Source organism: Brienomyrus brachyistius, chromosome 17 (genome assembly GCF_023856365.1).
Source record: "Brienomyrus brachyistius isolate T26 chromosome 17, BBRACH_0.4, whole genome shotgun sequence".
NCBI lineage: Eukaryota > Metazoa > Chordata > Actinopteri > Osteoglossiformes > Mormyridae > Brienomyrus > Brienomyrus brachyistius.
Genome location: NC_064549.1, coordinates 15,062,245 through 15,074,813, shown reverse-complemented (window position 1 = coordinate 15,074,813; position 12,569 = coordinate 15,062,245). Strand labels below are relative to the sequence as shown.

At 49.2% G+C, this 12,569-nt stretch overlaps 1 protein-coding gene across 1 annotated transcript in view; it reads left to right on the top strand.

Annotated features, from left to right (window-relative positions):
* The window catches only part of nbeab (neurobeachin b), a 231,740-nt gene that overhangs the window by 182,649 nt on the left and 36,522 nt on the right, over positions 1-12,569 (top strand). The window contains exons 41-43 of the mRNA XM_048980718.1: positions 8,383-8,500; positions 8,598-8,700; positions 9,582-9,697. Coding sequence (XP_048836675.1) covers positions 8,383-8,500; positions 8,598-8,700; positions 9,582-9,697 — 337 coding nt within the window. The remainder of the gene's footprint in view (positions 1-8,382; positions 8,501-8,597; positions 8,701-9,581; positions 9,698-12,569) is intronic.

The following is a 12,569-nucleotide window of genomic DNA, read 5'->3' as shown; positions in this document are numbered from 1 at the left end:
TACCCTGTCCTGTCCTCACAGTTTTACTCTGTCCTGTCCTCACTATCTTGCCTGTCCTATCCTCACTGTCTTACCCTGTCCTGTAATCACTATCTTGCCTGTCCTGTCCTCACTGTCTTGCTGGTCCTATCCTCACAGTTTTACTCTGTCCTGTCCTCACTATCTTGCCTGTCCTGTCTTCACTGTCTTACCCTGTCCTGTCCTCACTGTCTTGCTGGTCCTATCCTCACAGTTTTACTCTGTCCTGTCCTCACAGTTTTACCCTGTTCTGTCCTCACTGTCTTACCCTGTCCTGTCCTCACTATCTTGCCTGTCCCATCCTCACAGTTTTACCCTGTTCTGTCCTCACTGTCTTACCCTGTCCTGTCCTCACTATCTTGCTGGTCCTATCCTCACAGTTTTACTCTGTCCTGTCCTCACTGTCTTGCCCTGTCCTGTCCTCACTGTCTTGCTGGTCCTATCCTCAGTTTTTCTCTGTCCTGTCCTCACAGTTCTACCCTGTTCTGTCCTCACTGTCTTACCCTGTCCTGTCCTCACTGTCTTGCCTGTCCTTCCTCCCAGTTTTACCCTGTCCTGTCCTCATTGACTTACCCTGTCCTGTACTCACTGTCTTGCCGGTCCTATCCTCACAGTTTTACTCTGCCCTATCCTCACTGTCTTACTATGTCCTGTCCTCACTGTCTTGCCTGTCCTGTCCTCACTGTCTTGCTGGTTTTATCCTCACAGTTTTACTCTGTCCTGTCCTCACAGTTTTACTCTGTCCAGTCCTCACTGTCTTACCCTGTCCTGTCCTCACAGTTTTACTCTGTCCTGTCCTCACTATCTTGCCTGTCCTATCCTCACTGTCTTACCCTGTCCTGTAATCACTATCTTGCCTGTCCTGTCCTCACTGTCTTGCTGGTCCTATCCTCACAGTTTTACTCTGTCCTGTCCTCACAGTTTTACTCTGTCCTGTCCTCACTGTCTTACCCTGTCCTGTCCTCACTATCTTACCTGTCCTGTCCTCACTGTCTTGCTGGTTTTATCCTCACAGTTTTACTCTGTCCTGTCCTCACAGTTTTACTCTGTCCAGTCCTCACTGTCTTACCCTGTCCTGTCCTCACAGTTTTACTCTGTCCTGTCCTCACTATCTTGCCTGTCCTATCCTCACTGTCTTACCCTGTCCTGTAATCACTATCTTGCCTGTCCTGTCCTCACTGTCTTGCTGGTCCTATCCTCACAGTTTTACTCTGTCCTGTCCTCACTATCTTGCCTGTCCTGTCTTCACTGTCTTACCCTGTCCTGTCCTCACTGTCTTGCTGGTCCTATCCTCACAGTTTTACTCTGTCCTGTCCTCACAGTTTTACCCTGTTCTGTCCTCACTGTCTTACCCTGTCCTGTCCTCACTATCTTGCCTGTCCCATCCTCACAGTTTTACCCTGTTCTGTCCTCACTGTCTTACCCTGTCCTGTCCTCACTATCTTGCTGGTCCTATCCTCACAGTTTTACTCTGTCCTGTCCTCACTGTCTTGCCCTGTCCTGTCCTCACTGTCTTGCTGGTCCTATCCTCAGTTTTTCTCTGTCCTGTCCTCACAGTTCTACCCTGTTCTGTCCTCACTGTCTTACCCTGTCCTGTCCTCACTGTCTTGCCTGTCCTTCCTCCCAGTTTTACCCTGTCCTGTCCTCATTGACTTACCCTGTCCTGTACTCACTGTCTTGCCGGTCCTATCCTCACAGTTTTACTCTGCCCTATCCTCACTGTCTTACTATGTCCTGTCCTCACTGTCTTGCCTGTCCTATCCACACAGTTTTACTAAGTCCTGTCCTCACTGTCTTGCCTGTCCTATCCTCACAGTTTTACTCTGTCCTGTCCTCACTGTCTTGCTTGTCCTGTCCTCACTGTCTTATCCTGTCCTGTCCTCACTGTTTTCCCCTGTCTTGTCTTGCTCCTGCTGTTGTCATAGTAAGGATTCATAGTATCCAGTTATCCGTTACTTGCACAAACTTATGTTGCACTAGTAGTTATATTTCGGATTGATGTAATTATGCTAAGTCACTGTGCAATGATTCCCAATGTTTAATTTAATAGCTTAATATGGCTACGACTGAGCCTAGTGTTCCTATAACTAAATTGTGAACAGTTCAGTTCTGCTTTCAGAAAATAAACAAACAACAAAACAGCACTACGTGTGTAAATAATACTTTTAAAAATAGTTTTCTTTAAAAATCAGGATAAAATCTTTTATTCCGTTATCTAATATGGTGATCAGGTAATACATTTTTCTGTTGATGTTATTTGTGTCTTCCATGATTTAGTAACGCTTCACATTAATTGCACCTTCATAATGCTATATAATGCATTCATAGAACATTCATAAACAGCAAGTAAGTATACCTTAGCAATCTACATGCCTTTACAGCTTTAAGATACATTCACAACAAACATTATATGATTATAATATTTATAATATATATTATATTATATATAATATTAATTTAACATATTGTTATTCAAATCATCATGTTTACCATATTTGTCTCTAGTTTTAAATATCTATTTAAAGGATTTTGGGGGAAATGATCATTTTTAAAATAACTTCAAATAACACAAAGGCTGAAACATACAGTATTGATGGAGCTCAGGACAAGATCCAGATTGTCTAGTAATCTCACTGATAGATGCACTGAGACGGTTGGAATGGAGATAAAGGGAGATATCTCCAGGACGCCCAGATATCTATTTTTTAGATCCGGCTGAGCATTCCCTGACATTTCTGCAGATGATTTTTTATCAGGAGTGTCTGGACAGATGTGAGCAGCAGCGGTGAGTTTGCTTGTGTGTGCGGATCCCGGCTTTTTGCTGCGGCCTCTGCACTCGCGTCGAATGGGGACTGGCAGCTTGGTAAACCTGCGATAATGGCGCTTCCTCCTTAGCTGGAGCTCCTGCTTTTCTCCCTGCTAACTCCAGCTAAATTCCAAAGTAGGTCAATCCCCTTTCCCTCCCGGCTGCCCTGCCTGCTCATGTCGGAGGGGCTGCCGTTGATGTACGACCGTAGGCACCGGTGAGAGTACCCCAACGCTCCCGGCTAACACAATATGGAACCATACCACCAAGACTATGGAAGGGAGGGTGGGTAAAATCCCTCCCCCCTCCCCCACCAAAGCCGTGTGTTTATAGACCACAAGCCTCGCTAATGCGCGTGAAAAGCCTCCTGAGGCATAAACATTATTGACAAACTTGGCTGGACATTTGAGGCAGGGATCGGCGGCTGCGTGTCATGCATATTCATGCCGTCCGTGACGGCGGCCTGCCTGGACCGCCCGAGCGGGAGTCACGCCCGCCACACTTCGGCAGCAGCCCAAATGCGTTCTGACACTGATTATGCAAAGCTCCCCCCCCCCCGCTACCTGCATTACGGGGCTCTCTACTTTATTAAAGTTGAGATATCTGCAAGCCTGTGGATGGCGCCGTTTTATTTTAGCTCAAATAATCTGAATCAATTTTAATTCCCACCAACCCCCACCACCCCCAGCCCCCTCACCCTCCGTGTCTGAGGCAGCCATCACTGTGAAGAATCAGATGAAATGTGGCCTTTGATATGCCATATTCTCTGCTTTAAATCTGGGAAGACCTAGAGGGGATTACAGCTCCCAACTTCAACATTTAAATTCTTGGCAGAGACCGTTCACACGGCTCCCGCCTTCATCAGAAGACGCCTGTGTAAACTATTTCATATCGGGGCATATTTAGTTATATGTAGGTTGTGTATTTATGTACTTTTAAAAGCAGCATGGTGTTTACAGCAACAGAGATTTAGAGTAATGTATCTGTAATTAGTGGAGTTGTGAGATTATATTTGCGCTATATAATCTGACAATAGTAAATCATTAGGTCAGTATATACAGAAAAATGGTGTGTTCTGTAAACTGCTCTAGCACTTTGATTCTTTAATTTATGGGCCAGTAGACCATTCTTAATTTTAGTAATAGTAATTAGTAATAAAAATCATAAGGATTTTGTTTCAAGACGTAGCCATTGCCTTTGTATCAGCGCCGTATCACATTGCCGGTGTTTTTCACGCCCCCTCTCTGGCTGCTGCCTGAATGTGTGGATGAGGCAGGTTTATATTTGAGCAGCCTGCTGGATGTATGCAGGTGTGAGCGCTGTGGAACATCACGGCGTCGTGTTCTGCCTGCCCGTTTTGCTCTCGCCTGAGCTGTGCTCGTTAGCTGAGAGCCTCGATGGAGGGCATTGCGGTGAAGTTGTGTGGTGAGCGGGGCCCGCTGCTGCCCGGCCTCGGGTTCCGGTTTGGAGGTATCTCCAGCCCCCGTGTGTACGTCGGATCACTAGATAGCAGCTTTGGGCCTGGTGTCCCGTATGAAAGCTGCTTACCTGGTTGTATTGTGACCCAGCCTGTTAGATATCATTCAGGTGGAGGCAGTGTTTGGTACCACTTATGCTGTGTCTGAACGCGTCGCTGCAGGAGACCACATTGGTCTGAGCTGCAACGTCCTCCGCGTCTGCCAGCCGCTTGCTGGCACAGCCAGGCTTCCGGTCCACAAAGAAGCCCACATGCTCGACGGAAGTCTCCAGAATAGGTGAGCCAACCACAGCTGTCCTTCCCCTGTCTTGGGTGGTTGCTGCATTGCAAATTCAGCCAGTTTCCATCGAGACCTTCCTCAGTTTGGGCTCTTTGTTTATGGCAGAGATATTGCTGGGAAAGATCTGAGGCGGATCTGAAGCACTGGGGAATGGGAGCACTAGCAGGTTTCCTGAGTGTTTAGCGTTCCCGTATAAACATATCAGTCATGCCGAATTGGGTCTTTGCCATTATCAAGTAGGGGCCATATTTCTGTGACAATCTGATGTGTAGAGGGATTGTCCTCATTTGAAAAGGGAGGCAAATTGCATCTGGGGGGTTGGGGGAGGTCTCTCAAATTGACGTACCCCTATCTCTGTCCCCGGAAAAGTGCACGGTTTGCCAAACTGCTTCTCTTGGAATACTGAAAATGTGAAAAGTGAAACAGAAGGTTATTTTAATAGTTTCTTTGCTGTTAGATCAACTGCGCCTTCATGGGAGGGGTGGCTGGGTGGGGGCAGCGGCCCTTGGTTTCACCTGTAATCACCCCGCTGTGCCCACCGCCCCTGTCATGTGACACATGCTTTCCTCGTCTGATGCCGCCCTGGTGAATTGTGACTTGTCAGGTCCCACCTTCAAGAGCGGAGGGGGAGCCACAAAGGTGGGGAAGCAAACTCCCCAACCCCCACCCCCACCCCCCCAAGGAGCGAGATGACATCCTCGGTCGCCGGGGAGGATCCTGATTTTTCATGGAATCGCATGTGCCAGTGGTTTAATTACCAAGCGCTTGGGGTGGGGTGGGGTGAGGTTGGAGGAGCACGCCCTCCACCGGAAACAAAAGGCTCTCCCCCCCCACCTTCCAGGCTCCCCTGGCCCCCGCCGTGACAGACCGCGAGCGAGTGGCCCACACCGGCCCCTTCCTGGTGCTGTGATTAGACTGGGACGGGAGCCTCCAGCTGGCAGGCCTGTCTGTGACTGTGGGCCTTCGTCCCCACGCTCGTCACCGGCTGACACCTCTGACAGGCGAGGGACAGCCCTGGCAGACAGGTTCATTAAACGCCATCTCTTACAGCTGGGCCTCAAACAATGAGCCGCGTGCTTTTGTCAGGGAACTCATCCGGATCCTGGCTTGTTGGCTTAAACCGCAGCGAGTTTTCTTGGCAATTTTTTTTGACGTGAACTCTTTGAGCTGCTTGATTATTATTTTGTTTTTCTCCTCTTTAAATCCTTGTTTCGCCCTCCATCCTGAACTCCCACCGCCCCCCTCGCAAAGAAAAGAAGGGGAAGTGAATTTTTTTGCCCCATTTTGGGAGGCATGTGACAGTGACAGGGTGAGGGGGGGTGTTTTTGTGTCTAACCAGCATCGGAGTTTATTCTCCGCGTGGCCCGGCTAAAGAGGTTTGCTGTCGGTGACTTCCTGTGTGTGTCGCCCCCCCCCAGCACCGTTCGGCGCCGCTGCCCCCGCCCCGTCGAATCTTCAAAGCCAGGCCCATCTGTTTCTCCATGCACGCGGGAGCAAATGTCAGCGTGTGATTTGCTTTTCAAAGTGTTATGTAAGTCCGCTCCCCAAATCGCAATGCGGGTCCTGGGGGGAATTACAGGCGGGCCGATTCATTCAGTGAAGTTGCAAGTAAAGCAGTTGTCCCTTTTTTTTTTAAATAAGCATTTTGGTTTTGATGGCTGTTTCATAAAATAGCTGTCAGATGCTCCGTGACATTTTGATGGCTGTAATAAATTTGTTAAGGGTTGAATTTAAAAATGCATATCAAAAAGAAGCGCAGTCCTGATGTCAATTTAAGAATGTGAAGATGCCCAGATGCTTGCAGGCTGAGATTCATGCAGGATGAGTGTTCAGGCTCCTGGTGTTTTCAGCCTGAGGATTCAGGCTCTTGTTGTCTGCAGCCTGAGTGTTCAGGCTCCAGGTGTTTGCAGCCTGAGGATTCAGGCTCCTGTTGTATGCAGCCTGAGTGTTCAGACTCCTGGTGTTTGCAGCCTGAGGATTCAGGCTCCTGTTGTCTGCAGCCTGAGTGTTCAGACTCCTGGTGTTTGCAGCCTGAGGATTCAGGCTCCTGTTGTCTGCAGCCTGAGTGTTCAGGCTCCTGGTGTTTGCAGCCTCAGGATTCAGGCTCCTGTTGTCTGCAGCCTGAGTGTTCAGGCTCCTGGTGTTTGCAGCCTGAGGATTCAGGCTCCTGTTGTCTGCAGCCTGAGGATTCAGGCTCCTGTTGTCTGCAGCCTGAGTGTTCAGGCTCCTGGTGTTTGCAGCCTGAGGATTCAGGTTCCTGTTGTCTGCAGCCTGAGTGTTCAGGCTCCTGGTGTTTGCAGCCTGAGTGCTTAGGCTCCTGTTGTTTGCATGCTGAGTGTTCAGGCTCTTCGTGTTTGTAGCCTGAAGGTTCCCGGTCTTGTTCCTCTGTTTCACCTAAATCACTTCAGTCAAACTTCAAGCATAAATAAAAGCAGGATGCTATGGACATGAGCAGTGGATGCATGAAGAGAGCCTGGGTGAGTCACTGGGGCCTAGCTACTGGCCCAAGCTGTGTGGTATCTGGGAATGCGGTGACTCCTGGTGCATTGTGGGTACCCCTGAGTGACCCAGGTGAAGCTTTATGGGATTTATGTCCACTCTGCGCCTTTGTCTGAACCATCCAGAGCGAAGCTGACTTTGCCCAGCCTGTAGCGGCCTGGGGGGGCGGTGCATTGTACCACCGTAGCTGTCAGCATCTCGGGAAACTGAACATACCTTCACCTTTGTCGCTGTTGTTGTTTTTTGTTGCCATTTTTGTTTCCGTGGTTGTGACTCTCTGTGCCTTTCCAGCCTTTATGTGGCCGAGCTTTCGCCCTGCCACACCCCCGGCCTCTCAGCCTCGCCAAGACACTTGCTTTTACCTCTCGGCCACCCAAGCTTCATCACCATGGTGACGACGAGAGGCAGGGATGCTGAGGTGTCAGGCAGGGTGTTGTGCAGAGAGGCGATGCACAGAAGCAATGGCGTCCCAGTCTCAGATAGAGCATCCTGACATAATCCGCTTTTAATTGAGCTCCAGAGAGAGGCTGTGGTGGTGAAGGGGCTTTGCAGTGGTGGGAAACACTATTCCTGAGAGAAATTAACACATCCCGGCCGGCGCGGACTTTCCCGAGTCTGTCGCTTCCTTAAATGAGTATTAGCATTAGACCTGACCTTCCCCGAAGTAACGTGTCTCTCCCCAAGCCCCGGGGAGGCTACTCTCTGTCACACCTCCCTCACTGAGTTTGAAAGGCGCTGAGTGTGACCCGTGATCCTGCTGCTGATGGTGCCCCCCCCCCCACACCCCTGACATCACTCACTCACAGCTGTAGCTCCCTAACAGCCCTTCAGCCAGGCCCTGCTCTATGCATGTCGCTTACACTTTTATCTCTGGCTTCAGTGCTGATGCACTTCGCATAATGTGTTCAAGGCTCCCCCCCGAACGGAAAACCTCACAGCAGGCAGAACTCTGTCATGCGCCCCTTGTCCCACTTTTGACACAGACGGTCGCATAAATCGTTCACAGCCCACTCATGTTAGTACGGATTCTTGCCAACGCCGGCAGTGCAGGAATCAGAACGTCTACATTTGCTGTTAAATTGATGTTTGTTGTTTTTGTGCCGGTGCTATTTGAAGTGAGATAGATCTTTTGCTGTAACCTCTACTTGGTCATTTTTGACTTTTCTGTCTCACTTCTTCTCTCATTTCTTCTGACCTCCCATCTTTTTTGCCATCTCTCTCTTTCTGCTTGTTATGTCAGGCCTGGATATGCTCACACCGCTCTTTGTCTCTTGTTCTCTCTCTCCATGATTCTTGTGTCAGGTCTTAGCGTACTCTGAGGGCCTGCATGGGAAATGGATGTTCAGCGAGATCCGGGCAGTCTTCTCCAGGCGTTACCTGTTGCAGAACACGGGCCTGGAGATCTTCATGGCCAACAGAAGTAAAGCCCCTGCCCCTTTCCTCCTCTGGTAGCCAGTTGAAACTCAGCCTTGCCTGGATGCTTGTGAATGTGAACTGTGTGATCAATGTCTCCACAGCTTCGGTTATGTTCAACTTCCCCGATCAGGCCACGGTTAAGAAGGTGGTCTACGGTTTGCCGAGGGTGGGGGTGGGAACCAGCTATGGATTGCCACAGGCCAGGTAAGACGCACATTTATAGATGCCAACACCTTCTATCACTAAGTACTGTGAGGATTGCATTGTACATTGGCGTTGTTCTAATTTTTAATCTGATTTGCATAGTGGTCACCTATAAGCCTTTAAATGTGACACCTTATCCAATTTCAAACCCAATATTTACCAGAGAAATTGAATTCTCACCTCTTTAAAGAATACAAGCATCAATAGGCCTGCATTGCAATGGCTGCAGCTCACATAATCACTACGCCCCCTGCTGTTTATGTATGCAGCGCAGTCGTGCGGCTCTGTTGCCATTGTCTGCTCTCGTTTTCAGTAAACAGTGCAGCCTTCACCCGCAGACAGTGGAAATCCCTTTGCTCCTGTCACTGCATTGAGTGGCCATTGACCCCGACTGAACCGGGCTGATTCCTTGTTTGAAGACTCTGTAGCTGGGCTCTCTGCCAGGGTCCTACTCTCTTGGAGGACGGCAGACGCCCGTTGACGGGTGTGAGGCCCCCAGGATAATGAAAACCAGAAAGAAAGGCCTTGGCTTTCAAAAGAAGCCCACACTTGTCTTTATTTTCTCCAGAAGACTCTCAATAATGGACCGTTGGAGAACCACAAGCACCTGTAACAGGATCTAATGCTCCCATTCCCAGTGCTTACCCATGTGCACGAGTGTTAAGGAGCGAAATAAAAGCATCTGCTAAGTTTTATATGAAATACTTGTTGCGAGGATGTGTTCTGAAGCTGTCGATGTGCCCCCCCCCACCCCACTTTCTCTGCATTTTCATCCTAAGTCTACATTCTGACATGGTCGCATTCGCTTAGCAAACGCCAGCAGAGCTCTGCATTACGCGTGTCATAGTTTAGCAGCTAAGTGTGGCAGCCTGGCTTTTCAGACGCATCTCCCTGGCCACCCCGCGGCAGCTCTTCAAGTCCTCCAACATGACCCAGCGCTGGCAGAGGCGCGAGATCTCCAACTTCGAGTACCTCATGTTCCTCAACACCATCGCAGGTGAGAAGGGACCGCCCAGCGTCCTCAGTCCTGTTAGCACGATAGCATGTTAGCACATTCGTTTAGGGCCCTTCTGGGATGCTAGTAGGAGCAGCTCAGCCTGGGTTTATCCCTGATTAACTTCATTTCCAGCTAATTCTCCGTCTCCTGTGTTTGTTATTCTGCCATTGTTATTCCCCAATACTCATGCGGACTTCAGGCTCTGTGTTAGCATTTGGAGACAATATCACGTTTGGCACACCCTAAACAGTGACTGTAACTGGAGAGGAAATCCAATAACCTCCCAGGCAGCGCAACTTGGAGATTGCAGAGATCTTTGTTTTGTCAGAGGCGGAGAGCTACACATGGTTGATTTTCGCTAATTATGTTGGCATCTCATTAATTCATCTATGTTCGGCTGAGCACTTAAGATTCATTTTTCCCCCCACCCACTGCTGTTTAAGTATCTGTTTACCCATTCCTGCCTGTTTCAGGTGAAGTTGAGCTACATATCCTTGAAGTGCTTCATTCTCCTGTTTTTAAAGAGTAGCTGCGAGTTGTTTGTTCGCTTCACTAGTTTCCATTGCTGCTGCTGGGGAGGTAATTACCCGCCGAGGCTAAAAGCTATCACGTCTCCTCATAGGCTTATTTATTTATTTTCTTAGAAACTCTTGAGCGAGTCACTCGCTCTGTGAGGCGCTAACCCTCGCCTCACAATTATACACATTTTTGCTCAGCCCTTGCTTCTATTTTATACACCATTGTCAGGCACCTCGGTTTAAAGAAGGCTGTGAACTTCAGAACGATCCTCGCTAATGACCCGCACTGTCAGGCACTGTCAGGCCAACGGGTGGGAACGCTGCTCCACCGAGGAGGTGCCAACGAATCAACGCTGTTGTTCTAATTAAACCCGATCTCACCACCATTACCGTCCTCGGCGCATGCCGCGATCTTCATGGCTGTCATCCCCCTCCCCCCCCCTCAGTACCTTGCCGCTGCACTTGGGTCCACCTCGTTAGCCTGTTTAATTAAGCCTCCCTCCATGCCCCTGCGCTTCCCTCCATGAAAATGCCGTCATTTCCCTGCAGCAAGTCCCTCTCCATCACCGGCCGTCGCTATCAGCCAATCGCAACTCTCCGGGTTTATGTTCTACGTTAGTGGGAATGATGATGCAAGATGTGGCAAGAGTTTGCGAAGTTCACCCCAAGACTGTGTAATCATTAAAACAGGAGCCATATTGGGATGCTGGAATTTGCTGAAATCTGTAAGACAATGAGCTGTGGATGGGTGATAAATTCAGGGTTTTTGCCCCTTTTACTTGTTAATGTTGGACTGAGCCTATGCGCTATGTGCCTTTCTCAGGAGTGTGTGGGGTCAGTGTGTCCCCAAAAAAACTGAAAATGAAAACCATATAATATAAACTAAACTAATATAAACATGAAACTATATACACATATGAGGACTGAGCTCTAAAAATCCAAAAATGCCGGCATGCACTTAAATGGACAAACACATCTGGGGACCCAGGCGTAGGGGCAGAATATGTTATATTAATTTCACAGCAATAGGAAATAAAGTATTTAATGTTCATTTTAGTTCTTGGGATTTACAAAAGCTTTTCTTTCATACAGCAATTTTCTCTCCTAATTTTTGGCTTTGTGCAGTGTGCAGTTGTGTGTATTTTTTTTTAATTATACACACATATTTTGTTCACTGGAAGCTGTCTACTTCTAAGAGCAAAGAGCCTGTTTCTTCATCCCAGTTCACTGGCTCATCTCTTCCATTGTTACATTTCCAGTAACAAATATTTCCATCTGAAACCCATCTTCTCTCAGAGAGAAAGAGGGGAGATTAAAATATAAAATAGCGGGAAGAGGGAGAGAACGAGCACAACATCTGGTGTCTCTCATGCAGCTGCATGTGGGCACTGTCACGGAGACTGACACAGGTCTCCATGGTTACTGGGTACCCGTCGGCCAATCAGGAGCGAGGCCTGTGGAACGCCGCGGGCGGTGCCAGTGACTTGGGGAGGAGGAGCCAATGAGCCCTCGCCAATTTGTGTTGCAGCTCCACTGTAATGTGAAATTTGGTTACTATGACTTTAAGTGAACCCAGAAAAATATGTATGTATTTCATACTGCACACATCACAGATACTATCATAGAAAATGTGATTTTAAAAAGTTACTTTTGAAAAAAATCCACCTTTACTGTTGAACAAAATGAAAATCTAAATGTGAAATCAGAGACATTTAAACGTAAAATGCAACTCCTAGGAAGAGAAACGCATGTCGATGATCTCCATAGACTGCACTATGAGTCAGCACAGTGCAAGAAGCAGTGTAATCTCTCATGACGACGGTGACCCTCTGGGCCGCGTTGACAGTTCCTTCAGTATGTATTTGACATGTCCCCTGTCCCTGGGACCATCCCATCAGCGCCCTGTCCCCTGTCCCTGGGACCATCCATTCAGCACCCTCTCCCCTGTCCCTGGGACCTTACCATCAGCGCCCTGTCCACAGTCCTTGGGACCTTCCCATCAGCGCCCTGTCCCTGGGACCATCCATTCAGTGCCCTGTCCCTGGGACCTTACCATCAGCGCCCTGTCCACAGTCCCTGGGACCGTCCCACCAGCGCCCTGTCCCCTGTCCCTGGGAATGTCCCATCAGCGCCCTGTCCCTGGGACCTTCCCATCAGCGCCCTATCCCTGGGACCGTCCCATCAGCGCCCTGTCCCTGGGACCATCCATTCAGTGCCCTGTCCCTGGGACCTTACCATCAGCGCCCTGTCCCCTGTCCCTGGGACCTTCCCATCAGCGCCCTGTCCCTGGGACCGTCCCATCAGCGCCCTCTCCCCTGTCCCTGGGACCGTCCCATCGGCGCCCTGTCCCTAGG